At 48.8% G+C, this 15000-nt stretch overlaps 1 protein-coding gene across 1 annotated transcript in view; it reads right to left on the minus strand.

Moving 5' to 3' along the window:
- The window catches only part of LOC115200524 (calcium/calmodulin-dependent protein kinase type II subunit beta-like), a 111971-nt gene that overhangs the window by 20668 nt on the left and 76303 nt on the right, over window positions 1–15000 (minus strand). Inside the window, exons 10-12 of the mRNA XM_029763648.1 lie at window positions 12772–12894; window positions 12096–12179; window positions 11084–11138 (exon numbers count right to left, since the gene is read on the minus strand). Coding sequence (XP_029619508.1) covers window positions 11084–11138; window positions 12096–12179; window positions 12772–12894 — 262 coding nt within the window. The remainder of the gene's footprint in view (window positions 1–11083; window positions 11139–12095; window positions 12180–12771; window positions 12895–15000) is intronic.

The following is a 15000-nucleotide window of genomic DNA, read 5'->3' on the forward strand; positions in this document are numbered from 1 at the left end:
TGAAGATGGGTAACCCAAATGCAACCACGAGTAGAAAAATTATCCAACAGGGATCAGACAGTCGTATGTAACAAGAGGTATGGTCCAGCTAGTAAACGCTGAGATCTTTAGACGGGTTATAAACGACTGGTCCACCAGACCCTGATATTCACAACACTCCTCTGCAGATTTACAGAGGAGAGGAGGTTTGTTCATACTAAAGACAGTGGTCTGTTTAGCATAATACCCATAATCCTCAGCAAGAGGGGAAATATTCCACAGACAGTCCGTATCCATCCTGTCCGTATCCATTGTGTCACAGGGTACAGACAGAACTATTCCTGGGTTAAAACTGTCTCATTCGGTGTGGCACAGGAGGCCCAGCGAGAGTTGATGTGGGTTGCTGCGAGCAACAGAACCTCATTAAGAGGAACTGGTTAATTAGTTAACGAGGCAGAGATAGAAAATTAATTTGGGGCTTATACTGGAGCCTGTCCCCTCGGTCCCCTTCAGGGCTAGAGCCTGAAATGGTGCCTCTACCAAGACACAGACACCGTCCCACTCTCTCTCCTCTGTAACACCGTCCCACTCTCTCTCCTCTGTAACACCGTCCCACTCTCTCTCCTCTGTAACACCGTCCCAGTCTCTCTCCTCTGTAACACCGTCCCACTCTCTCCTCTGGAACACCGTCCCACTCTCTCCTCTGTAACACCGTCCCACTCTCTCCTCTGGAACACCGTCCCACTCTCTCTCCTCTGTAAAACCGTCCCACTCTCTCTCCTCTGTAACACCTTCCCACTCTCTCTCCTCTGTAACACCGTCCCACTCTCTCTCTTCTGTAACACCGTCCCACTCTCTCTCCTCTGTAACACCGTCCCACTCTCTCTCCTCTGTAACACCGTCCCACTCTCTCCTCTGTACCTGTCAGTGTAACACCGTCTGTCTCTATTTCCTAGCGCCACTGCTGAGTCCCATTCACAGTCTAATGTGGTCACATCATCATTTGTAGTCCTTTATCTCTGTAGCTCTCTCTCTCTTTAACTCTCTTGTTCACTATGTAGCTCTCTCTCTCTGTAGCTCTCTCGCTGTAGCTCTCTCTCTCTCTGTAGTTCTCTCTCTCTGTGTAGCTCTTGCTCTCTATAGCTCTCTCTATAGATCTCTCTCTCTCTGTAGCGCTTTCTTTCTCTGTAGCTCTCTCTCTCTCTGTAGCTCTTTCTCTCTCATTAGCTCTCTCTCTCTCTCTCTGTAGCTCTCTCTCTTTCTCTGTAGCTCTCTCTCTGTAGCTCTCTCTCTAGGTAGCTCTATCTCTGTGTTGCTCTCTCTGTGTAACTCTCTTTCTCTGTAGTCTCTCGTTCTCTCTCTGTAGCTCTCTCTCTCTCTGTAGTTCTCTCTCTCTCTGTAGCTCTCTCTCTCTGTAGCTCTCTCTCTGTAGCTTTCTCTCCAGGTAGCTCTCTCTCTCTGTAGCTCTCTCTCGCTGTGTAGCTTTCTTTTTGTAGCTCTCTCTCTCTGTGCGTAGCGCTCTCTCTCCCTGTAGCTCTCTCTCTCTCTGCAGCTCTCTATCTCTCTCTGTAGCTCTCTCTCTCTGTAGCTCTTTCTCTCTCTGTAACTTTCTCTCTGTAGCTCTCTCTCCATGTAGCTCACTCTCCAGGTAGCTCTCTCTCTGTAGCTCTCTCTCGCTGTAGCTCTCTCTCTCCCTCTGTAGCTCTCTCTCTCTCTGTAGCTCTCTCTCTGTAGCTCTTTCTCTCTCTATAGTGCTTTCTCTCTATGTAGCTCTCTTTCTGTAGCTCTCTCACTAGGTAGCTGTCTCTCTCTGTAGCTCTCTCTCTGAATCTCTCTCTCTCTCTGTGGCTCTTTCTCTCTCTGTAGCTCTCTCTCTGTGAAGCTCTCTTGCTCTCTCTGTGGTGCTCACTCACAATGTAGCTCTCTCAACGTAGCTCTCTCTCTCTCTCTCTCTGTGCAGCTCTCTCCTGTTGTAGCTCTCTCTCTGTAGCTCTCTCTCTCTGTAGCTCTCTTTCGCTATCTCTCTGTAGCTCTCTCTCTCTAGCTCTCTCTTTGTAGCATTCTCTCTCTAGCGCTCTCTCTGTGTAGCTCTCTCTCTCACTCTCTCTCTGCAGCTCTCTCTCTGTAGCTCTCTCTCTGTAGCTCTCTCTCTCTGTAGCTCTCTCTGTAGCTCTCTCTCTCCCTGTCGCTCTCTCTCTGTAGCTCTCTCTTTGTAGCACTTTCTCTCTCTGTAGCTCTCTCTCTCTAGCGCTCTCTCTCTTTAGCTCTCTCTCTCTGTAGCGCTCGCTCTCTCGCTGTAGCGCTCTCTATCTGTAGCTCGCTCTCTCTGTAGCTCTCTCTCTGTAGCTCTCTCTCTCTCTACGTAGCTCTATCTCTGTGTAGCTCTCTCTGTGTAACTCGTTTTCTCTGTAGCTCTCTCGTTCTCTCTCTGTAGCTCTCTCTCTCTGTGTAGCTCTCTCTCTGTGTAGCTCTCTCTCTCTGTAGCTCTCTCTCCAGGTAGATCTCTCTCTGTGTAGCTCTCTCTGTAGCTCTCTATCTGTAGCTCTCTCTCGCTGTGTAGCTTTCTTTTTATAGCTCTCTCTCTCTGTGCGTAGCTCTCTCTCCCTGTAGCTCTCTCTCTCTCTGCAGCTCTCTATCTCTCTCTGTAGCTCTCTCTCTCTCTGTAGCCCACTCTCTGTAGCTCTCTTTCTCTGTAGCTCTCTCTCTCTGAAGCTCTCTCTCTCTGTGTGTATCTCTCTCTTTCTGTAGCTCTCTATCTCTCTCTCTGCAGTTCTCTCTCTCTCTGTAGATCTCTCTCTCTGTGTAGCTCTCTCTCTGTAGTCTCTCTCTGTTGTTCTCTCTCTGTGGCTCTCGCTCTCTTTAGCTCTCTCTCTCACTGTAGCTCTCTCTCTCTCTCTGTAGCTCTCCCTCTCTGTAGCTCTCTCTCTGTAGCTCTCTCTCTGTAGCTCTCTCTCTCTGTAGCTCTCTCTGTAGCTCTCTCTCTGTGTAGCTCTCTCTCTGTAGCTCTCTCTCTCTGTAGTTCTCTTTCTGTAGCTCTGTCTCTCTGTGTAGCTCTCTCTCTGTAGCTCTCTCTCTCTGTAGCTCTCTCTCTCTCCCTGTAGCTCTCTCTCTGTGTAGCTCTCTCTCTGTAGCTCTCTCTCTCTGTAATTCTCTTTCTGTAGCTCTGTCTCTCTGTGTAGCTCTCTCTCTGTAGCTCTATCTCTCTCTGTAGCTCTCTCTCCATGTAGCTCTCTCTCTCTGTAGCTCCCTCTCTTCCTGTAGCTCTCTCTCTCTGTTGCTCTCTCTCTGTAGCTCTCGCTCTCTTTAGCTCTCTCTCTCGCTGTAGCTCTCTCTCTGTAGCTCTCTCTCTGTAGCTCTCTCTCTCTCTCTGTAAGTCTTTCTCTCGCTAGGTTGCTCTCTCTCTGTAGCTCTCTTTCTCTGTAGCTGTCTCTCTCTCTGTGGCTCTTTCTCTCTATGTAGCTTTCTCTCTCCCTGTGTAGCTCTCTTTCTCTTTCTGTAGCTCTCTCTCTCTCTCTGTAGCTCACTCTCTCTGTGGCTCTCTTTTTGTAGCTCTCTCTCTCTGTAGCTTCTCTCTCCCTGTAGCTCTTTCGTTCTCTGCAACTCTCTCTCTCTCTGTCTGTAGCTCTCACTCTGTAGTTCGCTCTCTGTAGCTCTCTCTCTCCCTGTGTATCTCTCTCTCTGTAGCTCTCTCTCTCTTTTTGTAGCTCTCTCTCTCTGTAGCTTCTCTCTCCCTGTAGCTCTTTCTCTCTCTGCAACTCTCTCTCTCTGTCTGTAGCTCTCACTCTGTAGTTTGCTCTCTGTAGCTCTCTCTATCCCTCTGTATCTCTCTCTCTGTAGCTCTCTCTCTCTCTCTCTGTAGCTCTCTCTCTGTATCTCTCTCTCTATGTGTAGCTCTCTGTCTGTATAGCTCTCTCTCTCTTTAACTCTCTTGATCACTCTGAAGCTCTTTCTCTCTCTGTAGCTCTCTCAATCTCTCTGTAGGTCTCTCTGTACCTCTCTCTCTGTGTAACTCTCTCTTTCTGTAGCTCGCTCTCGCTCTCTGTAGTTCTCTTTCTGTAGCTCTCTCTCTGTGTACCTATCACTCTGTGTAGCTCTCTCTCTCTGTAGCTCTCTCTCTCTCTGTAGTTCTCTTTCTGTAGCTCTCTCTCTCTCTGTGGCTCTCTCTTTATGTAGATCTCTCTGTAGCTCTCTCTCTCTGTGTAGCTCTCATTCTGTAGCTCTCTCTCTCTCTCTGTAGCTCTCTCTCTGTAGCTCTCTCCCTCTGTGTAGCTCTCTCGCTCCCTGCAGGTCTGTCTCTCTCTGTAGCGCTCACTCTTTGTAGCTCTCTCTCTATGTAGCTCTCTCTCTGTAGCTCTCTCTCTCTGTAGCTCTCTTTCTCTTGCTGTAGCTCTCTCTCTCTGTGGCTCTTTCTCTCTGTGGCTCTTTCTCTCTGTAGCTCTCTCTCTCTCTGTAGCTCTCTCTTTCTGTAGTTCGCTCTCTCTCTCTCTGTAGCTCTCTCTCTTTCTGTGGCTCTTTCTCTCTCTGTAGCTCTCTCTCTGTAGCTCTCACTCACTCTGTAGCTCTCTTTCTCGCTCTGTGGCTCTCTCTCTGTAGCTCCCTCTCTCTCTGCAGTTTTCTCTCTCTCTTTCTCTCTCTCTCTCTGTAGCTCTCTCTCTCTCTGTATCTCTCTCTTTGTGTAGCTCTCTGTCTGTTTAGCTCACCATCTCTTTAACTCTCTTGTTCATTCTGTAGCTATTTCTCTCTGTAGCTCTCTCACTCTCTCTGTAGCTCTCTCTGTAACTCTCTCTCTCTGTAGCTCTCTCTCTCTCTCTGTAGCTCTCTCTCTGTGTAGTTCTCTTTCTGTAGCTCTCTCTGTGTAGCTCTCCCTCTGTAGCTCTCTCACTCTCTCGGTAGTTCTCTCTCTGTAGCTCTCCCTCTATGTAGTTCTCTCTCTCCCTGTAGCTCTCTCTGTAATTGTCTGTCTCTCTGTAGCTCTCTCTCTCTCTGTGGCTCTCTCTGTAGCTCTCTCTCCCTCTGTGGCTCTATTTCTCTGTAGCTCTCTCTCTGTAGCTCTCTCTCTGTGGCTCACTTTCTAGCTCTCTCCGTCTGTAGCTCTGTCTCTGTAACTCTCTCTCTGTAGCTCTCTCTCTCTGTAGCTCTCTCTCTCTCTCTGTAGCTCTCTCTCTATGTAGCTCTCTCCCTCTCTCTGTAGTTCTCTTACTCTCTTCTCTTTTTCTTAATCTATCACTCTCACTCTCTCGTTCTCTCTCTCTCCCCTCTATGTATCTCATTCTATCTTGCACACAAAGTCAGCAGTGTTTTTTTTAAGGCTTGACATTAGAAACTCATTTCTGGAGGAATTGTAAGCGAGCCCCTCTCCCACAGGGGAAGCAAGCCCCTCTCTTACAGGGGAAACGAGCCCCTCTTCTACAGGGGAAGCGAGCCCCTCTCCTACAAGGGAAGCGAGCCCCTCTCCCACAGGGGAAGCGAGCCCCTCTCTTACAGGGGAAACGAGCCCCTCTCTTACAGGGGAAACGAGCCCCTCTCCTACAGGGGAAGCGAGCCCCTCTCCCACAGGGGAAGCGAGCCTCTCACCCACAGGGGAAGCGAGCTCCTCTCCCACAGGGGAAGCGAGCCCCTCTCCCACAGGGGAAGCGAGCCCCTCTCCCACAGGGGAAGCGAGCTCCTCTCCCACAGGGGAAGCGAGCCCCTCTCCCACAGGGGAAGCGAGCTCCTCTCTTACAGGGGAAGCGAGCCCCTCTCCCACAGGGGAAGCGAGCTCCTCTCCCACAGGGGAAGCGAGCCCCTCTCCCACAGGGGAAGCGAGCCCTTCTCCCACAGGGGAAACGAGCCCCTCTCCCACAGGGGAAGCGAGCTCCTCTCACACAGGGGAGGCCTGTTCAAAGTGTGTTTGAGGCCGCGAGAGGAGATGACACAGAGACGAGACAGAAGAGCCCACACTTTAGAAGTCAAAACATTGCGGTGTGTGTGGAGAGAGCAACACTAACAGTTTTCCTTTCCTGTGCTTTTCCCTCTCCTTCCTATACAGCATTTCATTCCTCTCTACGTCTGCCTCAATTGATATAGAGTCTCATTTCTACCAGGCTAACTACATGTGCAAGTTCAGCAGTTTGCTAGGTACGCCTGGCAGATAAAGACCAGTTCTGTTAGTCAAAGAACACTGGCAGTGAGGATTTGTGTGGAGTTTTCTCTCCGCTGCCTCCACCTGCTGTTTTTTCACTAAGGGGTGAATTGGGTCATTAACTGTGTCAAGAGCATTCTCACATCTTGTTTGAAGTCTCCGATAAAACTGTTATTGTTTTTCAGAGCCTTCTATCTGAATAAATAGAAGCTTGTAGACCACTCAGACAGCTCAGATAGACTCCAGAATGGTGTGTGGTCTGAGCTGAAGAACAACCACATACATAGTCATCCCTTTCTGTGTTTTTATACATCACTGGCTGTCATTCCCTCTCAGGTAGAGGATCTCAGGATGACAAAAACATGCCAGAACACCAAAGTTGAGTTTCATTGTGGCATTTAGTCCACGACCCCAACCTGTAAACCCAAAGGTCAAATATTATGTTGTTTATTTAGCCCTGTAGAGGAAGCAAGCAGGCTCCTTACCTTGACACAAATAACAGTAAGCAAGACGGAAGGAGAAGAAGAAGAGATTAAGAGAAAGAATAAGAGAAAGAGTCAAACTGGTTAATAGCCATTACGAGTCACTCACTAATATCCCTGTAAATAACAACCTTACAGGAGGACAAGGAAAGGATGGATGCTTCACATGAAGACAGCTGGAGGATAGAGGCTTCACATGAAGACAGCTGGAGGATGGATGCTTCACATGAAGACAGCTGGAGGATGGAGGCTTCACATGAAGACAGCTGGAGGATAGAGGTTTCACATGAAGACAGCTGGAGGATGGATGCTTCACATGAAGACAGCTGGAGGATGGATGCTTCACATGAAGACAGCTGGAGGATGGAGGATTCACAAGAAGACAGCTGGAGGATGGAGGCTTCACATGAAGACAGCTGGAGGATAGAGGTTTCACATGAAGACAGCTGGAGGATGGATGCTTCACATGAAGACAGCTGGAGGATGGAGGCTTCACATGAGGACAGCTGGAGGATGAAGGCTTCACATGAAGACAGCTGGAGGATAGAGGTTTCACATGAAGACAGCTGGAGGATGGATGCTTCACATGAAGACAGCTGGAGGATGGAGGCTTCACATGAAGACAGCTGGAGGATGGAGGTTTCACATGAAGACAGCTGGAGGATGGAGGCTTCACATGAATACAGCTGGAGGATGGAGGCTTCCAATGAAGACAGCTGGAGGATGGAGGTTTCACATGAAGACAGCTGGAGGATGGAGGTTTCACATGAAGACAGCTGGAGGATGGAGGTTTCACATGAAGACAGCTGGAGGATAGTGGCTTCACATGAAGACAGCTGGAGGATAGAGGTTTCACATGAAGACAGCTGGAGGATGGATGCTTCACATGAAGACAGCTGGAGGATGGATGCTTCACATGAAGACAGCTGGAGGATGGAGGATTCACAAGAAGACAGCTGGAGGATGGAGGCTTCACATGAAGACAGCTGGAGGATAGAGGTTTCACATGAAGACAGCTGGAGGATGGATGCTTCACATGAAGACAGCTGGAGGATGGAGGCTTCACATGAGGACAGCTGGAGGATGAAGGCTTCACATGAAGACAGCTGGAGGATAGAGGTTTCACATGAAGACAGCTGGAGGATGGATGCTTCACATGAAGACAGCTGGAGGATGGAGGCTTCACATGAAGACAGCTGGAGGATGGAGGTTTCACATGAAGACAGCTGGAGGATGGAGGCTTCACATGAATACAGCTGGAGGATGGAGGCTTCCAATGAAGACAGCTGGAGGATGGAGGTTTCACATGAAGACAGCTGGAGGATGGAGGTTTCACATGAAGACAGCTGGAGGATGGAGGTTTCACATGAAGACAGCTGGAGGATAGTGGCTTCACATGAAGACAGCTGGAGGATGGAGGCTTCAAATGAAGACAACTGGAACAGTCCTTTGCTTGTGTCTTGTCCCTGTCTCTCTTGTGCCTGTCTCTCTTGTGCCTGTCTGTCTGTCTGTACTCTGAGGAAGGTTTTAGGCCTAGTACCCAAACAAGTTAGTTTTTCATAATAAGAAGAAACATTTCAGTAAACTTATTTCCTTCCAAAGAGGCTGAATGAATTCTGGATTCTGTGTCTAGTCTAGTCTAGGATAGTAGATCTAATCTAGAGAGGCAGGCAGGCCAGTATGAAGTATAAATATTTGATCAGAGTCTTAAGAGGGGAAGAGAAGACGACTGGAGTCCCACAGCATCACTACCAACCAACCCAGACCTGACGGTACTAGCTCTATCCTGACACTAGACTTCTATGCCATTCTTATGAATTGTGGTGGACTCAAAGACAACAAAAAAAGCAAACTATTGTCCATCTCTTTTCATACCCATTTAAGCATGACATCTAAAATGTCATTACAGGTAGTTGATTGTAGTTCCCAATCGTTTAGCTTTTACAGTTGAAGCCCCAACCTAGCATCTTCTACAGTGTTAACCATGCATCATACCCCCCCCCCCCTTTTAGAGCGCATGCACCAGTCCAGTGCCCCATGCAGCATTCACTGACACCCAGTGGGCCGTTCCATCCTTGCAATGACAGGGAGAACTTTTCCCGTGTCATTCTGCAACAGAGAAAAATAGAGAAAAGAGGAGAGCAGGGGAACAAGGGAGGATACTAGAGCTGTTAGAAAAGAGGGAGATGAGTGTGGAATTGAAGAGGTATGGAATGGTGGGTTAATAGAGTTACAGGAGGCCATAAAGAGAAAGAGAACAGAGAGAAGAGAGACCAGAGAGAGAGAGAGGACAAAGACAAGGTTTAGTTGGGTCAGGCATGCTCCACTTTGCTGTTCTGTGCTGTGAAGGAACGGAGAGATGGAGAGCAGTAAAAGGAGGAGGAGGAGGTGGCAGGCACCGCAGCCGCCCAATCAGAGTGGAGAGAGGGAGGCCAGGTGGCCAATGAGGTGTGGCGATGGAATAGCGCTGGGCCAATGAGCGATGGAGGTGGCATGCTAGGTGGAGGGAGGGAGAGAGGGACGGACGGACGGAGGAGAGAGGAAGGGAGGATAGGGGGGAGAGGGAGGGGGGTGACGCCCCAGGTGTGCCAGTCTACCTTGTTCCACCAGCCCACCGGTGGTGCTCGCCGCCGCTGCTGCTGCTGCCGCTGCTGCACTGACACTGATTGGAGCGGTGGTGGAACGAGCGCCCACTGTTAGTGTCCCACATACCCACAGTAACCAGGGAAAGAGAGGGGGGGGGGTTGGAATAGTAGAGAGAAGGGCAGAGGAGAGATGAGAGGGATGGGGGTAGAGGGAAGCAGGAAGAGGAGAGACGGAGGTTGGAGGATAGAGGGAAGCAGGAAGAGGAGAGATGGGAGGTTGGGGGATAGAGAGAAGGAGGAAGAAGAGAGACGGAGGTTGGAGGATAGAGGGAAGGAGGAAGAGGAGAGATGGAGGTTGGGGGATAGAGAGAAGGAGGAAGAAGAGAGACGGAGGTTGGAGGATAGAGGGAAGGAGGAAGAGGAGAGACGGAGGTTGGAGGATAGAGGGAAGGAGGAAGAATAGAGACGGAGGTTGGGGGATAGAGGGAAGGAGGAAGAGGAGAGATGGAGGTTGGGGGATAGAGAGAAGGAGGAAGAAGAGAGACGGAGGTTGGAGGATAGAGGGAAGGAGGAAGAGGAGAGACAGAGGTTGGAGGATAGAGAGAAGGAGGAAGAGGAGAGACGGAGGTTGGGGGATAGAGGGAAGCAGGAAGAGGAGAGACAGAGGTTGGAGGATAGAGAGAAGGAGGAAGAGGAGAGACGGAGGTTGGGGGATAGAGAGAAGGAGGAAGAGGAGAGACGGAGATTGGGGGATAGAGAGAAGGAGGAAGAGGAGAGATGGAGGTTGGGGGATAGAGGGAAGGAGGAAGAATAGAGACGGAGGTTGGGGGATAGAGGGAAGGAGGAAGAGGGCAGAGAAGAAAGGAAGAGAAGGAAACAGATATGGCTCATTAGTCCAAAAGAGAAGAGGATTAATAACACACAGAGAAACACACAGAGAAACACAATCCAACACAATATCACAAAGAACAATACACGTTCTACAAATATAGGTTCTGTTCTTCCACACACATCCTCATTGATCCAATACCCAACTGGAACAGTTCATGAGGGTTAGAAAGAGATGTCTTCTCCGAGCCATATCTGTTAACTTCTCTTATCTTCCTTTCTTTTCTGCCCTCTTCCTCCTTCCCTCTATCCCCAAACCTCCATCTCTCCTCTTCCTCCTCTCTCATCTCTCTATTTCACATCCTACTCTCTCTCCTGCCACTATCTCCCTCTCTCTCGCTTGTCTGCTTTTCTCTCTCTTCCCTTGCGCTCTCATCCATCTCTCATTCACCCATCCTTTTCTCTCTGTCTCTCTCTCCCTCTCCTATCTCTTGGTCTCTCTCTCTCTCTCTCTCATCCCTCTCTTTTCAGTGACTCATCCCTGGATGACCTCACTCTAATATTGGCTCCTCTTCCTGAGGAGATGAGGGTGTTGGAGTGGTGACATGGCAGACCGGTGTGTGTGTGGATACAGCCAGCAGTGTTTTGCTTTATTTGAGTAGATGTTCACCTCAGATCATTTGATAATTTGCAGTTACGAACAGAGTGACTCATGTTGACTGAAGCACCAACCACCCAGACTGGTAGACACAAACACGCCTTTGGAGACAAGCACTGCTGCTTGTATAACATAAAACAAGAGTTGCATAGGTTCCTGGAGACAATGTTCACATTTTCTACCGGACTCAACTTGTCATCAAAATCACAAGTATCCACCATCCTGACAGCTTTCAAAAGCATGTCTTCAAATAGATGCCACACACTGCAGACATCTCTTATCACCGGAGGAAGCAGGCCTCAGGAAGGAGGAAGCAGGCCGGAGGAAGCAGGCCTCGACACTGATCTGAAGTCCGTCTGGTGTTTAAGGAGCTGTGTGAGAGCTTTAAGCTAGAGACTCTGGGTCTAACTGTAGGTGTGGGACTGGTGACGGAAACACTTACCAGAGAAGTTCCGGGAAACCAGCATAGCAGTGAGAACGGCCCCCTGAGAGAGGAGAGAAGACGAGAAGAGAAGAAGAGAGGAGAGGAGGTCAGCCCTGACAGACAGACACAGAATCCCCTGACAGACAGACACAGAATCCCCTGACAGACAGACACAGAATCAACTGACAGACAGACAGACAGACAGACACAGACAGACAGACAGACAGACAGACAGACAGACAGACAGACAGACAGACAGACAGACAGACAGACAGACAGACAGACAGACAGACAGACAGACAGACACAGAATCCCCTGACAGACAGACACAGAATCAACTGACAGACAGACACAGAATCCCCTGACAGACAGACACAGAATCCCCTGACAGACAGACAGACAGACAGACACAGAATCCCCTGACAGACAGACAGACAGACAGACACATAATCAACTGACAGACAGACACAGAATCCCCTGACAGACAGACAGACACAGAATCCCCTGACAGACAGACAGACAAAGAATCCCCTGACAGACAGACAGACACAGAATCCCCTGACAGACAGACAGACAGACAGACAGACAGACAGACAGACAGACAGACAGACAGACAGACAGACAGACAGACAGACAGACAGACAGACAGACAGACAGACAGACAGACAGACAGACAGACAGACAGACAGACAGACACATAATCAACTGACAGACAGACACAGAATCCCCTGACAGACAGACAGACAGACAGACAGACAGACAGACAGACACATAATCAACTGACAGACAGACACAAAATCCCCTGACAGACAGACAGACAGACAGACAGACAGACAGACAGACAGACAGACAGACAGACACAGAATCCCCTGACAGACAGACACAGAATCCCCTGACAGACAGACACAAAATCCCCTGACAGACAGACAGACAGACAGACAGACAGACAGACAGACAGACAGACAGACAGACAGACAGACAGACAGACAGACACAGAATCCCAGAGTGAGCCACAGACCTTCAGTTTCCTCCTGGCGTTGAATTTCTTCAGGCACTCCACTGTCTCCTGTCTGTGCATCATGGACGCCACTGTAGAACGTTGCTGAGAGAGAGACAAAAAGAGAGTGAGAGATATCGAGAGGGAAAAAGTCATGTCAAAGATTGAGGAAAGTAGTTGGAAAGCTTTCTGTGATCACTGAGGATGTTATCTCTGTCAGGTGCATTTTAGTAGAGATGTTTGTAGACGTTTGTTTGGTTGCATGCTTGTGTATCCATCTGTCTCTAACTGACGTGTGTGTGTGTGTGTGTGTGTGTGTGTGTGTGTGTGTGTGTGTGTGTGTGTGTGTGTGTGTGTGTGTGTGTGTGTGTGTGTGTGTGTGTGTATCCATCTGTCTCTATCTGACGTGTGTGTGTGTGTGTGTGTGTGTGTGTGTGTGTGTGTGTGTGTGTGTGTGTGTGTGTGTGTGTGTGTGTGTATCCATCTGTCTCTATCTGACGTGTGTGTGTGTGTGTGTGTGTGTGTGTGTGTGTGTGTGTGTGTGTGTGTGTGTGTGTGTGTGTGTGTGTGTGTTGTGTGTGTGTGTGTGTGTATCCATCTGTCTCTATCTGACGTGTGTGTGTGTGTGTGTGTGTGTGTGTGTGTGTGTGTGTGTGTGTGTGTGTGTGTGTGTGTGTGTGTGTGTGTGTGTACTTACGCAGACCCATGGGTGTTTGAGGGCCTCCTGGGCGGTGATCCTCTTGGCAGGGTTGATGGTCAACATCTGGTTAATCAGGTTCTTAGCCTCTGGAGTGACTGTGTCCCACTCTGGAGAGGGGAACTACACACACACACACACACACACACACACACACACACACACACACACACACACACACACACACACATACACACACACACACACACACACATACACACACACACACACACACACACACACACACACACACACACACACACATACACACACACATACACACACACACACACACACACACACACACACACATACACACATACACACATACACACACACTCCGGGTTGAGCAGGTTCTAGGCTTCTGGATTGTCTACTTGTCTATGTGGTTCTCTATCATTGGGAAGTATTTCAGTTGTAATCAATACGTTTCTATCGGCAACCTTCCATCTGAACAGGTCCCAGGTGAGTGGAATCTCTGGCCGATCAGTTACAATGAATGATCAATAAACTAAGTACCAGGGAAACAGGAATGAAAGCAGACACTACAGCCAGCTGAAGCCTTGACGCTCAACAGTCTTCGTAAATGTCCTGGTTCCTCCACATAAACCTGTGTTCATAAACGTGGTGTGAAAGTTGACTATCTGTTACTATGACACCCTCTTCACTGAGATAAAGGGCTCTATTTTCGGCTGCCCTTAAGGACGGCGCTTGTGTCAAACACACGTTCGTTTTCAATTGACCTGTTAAAGTCAGCGCTCTGCTATTTTCCAACTGTTGTGCAATGATTTGTGATTTACCTGTCTTACATCAGCTTGTGCTCTGATGGGAGAGGTGGAAATACTTGACGTGTGTCCTTAGAAACGTAATCCAAAGTGCTAATTTCAGGCAGCATTGGTAGGGATCTTTAAGACCAACCAACAGCTGGTTTTAGTGGTTATGTGGTTGGTTACGGCATGAATTATAACAGTGGAAACACAGCCTATCCAGCCGTGATGAACACTGCCCATATGTCCATTGAACAAGAGTAATGTGGTTTTGGTGACTGTATACTTCATTTTTAGAAACAAAAAACGAATGTTTTTTCCCCATTTCGTTTTATTTTATAAAAAACAAGCACAGCCTCCTCTCCTCTCAATGAAGGCTATTTTCTTTTTGCAATCAAGTAGGCTAGCCAAGACCGTCGATGAAGGGTTTGGCTCGTGAGACTGCTGGGAAATAAATCTTAATCACCAACACTTTAAGATCAAGTTTGAGAGGAGCAAAACTTTGAACTGACATTCTCTTTTTACACTATATATACAAAAGTATGTGGACACCCCTTCAAATTAGTCGATTCGGGTATTTCAACCACACCCGTTGCTGACAGGTGTATAAAACCGCTCACACAACCATGCAATCTCCATAGACAAACATTATAATGGCCCGTACTGAAGAGCTCAGGGACCTTCAACGTGGCACTGTCAGAGCATGGCACTTTTCCAACAAGTCAGATCGCAAAATGTCTGCCCTGCTAGAGCTGCCCCCGGTCAACATTAAGTGCTGTTATTGTGAAGTGGAAACGTCTAGGAGCAACAACAGCTCAGCCCCGAAGTGGTAGGCCACACAAGCTCACAGAACAGGACCGCCGAGTGCTAAAGTGCGTTCCAAACTGCCTCTGGAAGCAGCGTCAGCACAAGAACTGTTTATCAGGAGCTTCATGAAATGGGTTTCCATGGCCGTGCGGCCACGCACAAGCCTAAGATCACCATGCACAATGTCAAATATCGGCTGGAGTGGTGTAAAGCTCACCGCCATTGGACTCTGGAGCAGTGAAAGCGCTTCACCATCTGGCAGTCCGACAGACGAATCTGGGTTTGGCTGATGCCAGGAGAACTCTACCTGCCCCAATGCATAGTGCCAACTGTAAAGTTTGGTGGAGGAATAATGGTCTGGGGCTGTTTTTAAATGGTTCAGGCCCCTTAGTTCCAGTGAAGGGAAATCTTAACGCTACAGCAGACAACAACATTCTAGACAATGCTGTGGAATCAGTTTAGGGAAGGTCCTTTCCTGTTTCAGCATGACAATACCCCTGTGCACAAAGCGAGGACCATATGGAAATGGTTTGTCGAGACCTGTGTGGAAGAACTTGACTGGCCTGCACAGAGCCCTGACCTCAACCCCATCGAACACCTTTGGGATGAATTGGAGCGCTGACTGCAAGCCAGGCCTAATCACCCAACATCAGTC

This window comes from Salmo trutta, chromosome 9 (genome assembly GCF_901001165.1).
Source record: "Salmo trutta chromosome 9, fSalTru1.1, whole genome shotgun sequence".
Taxonomy (NCBI): Eukaryota; Metazoa; Chordata; class Actinopteri; order Salmoniformes; family Salmonidae; genus Salmo; species Salmo trutta.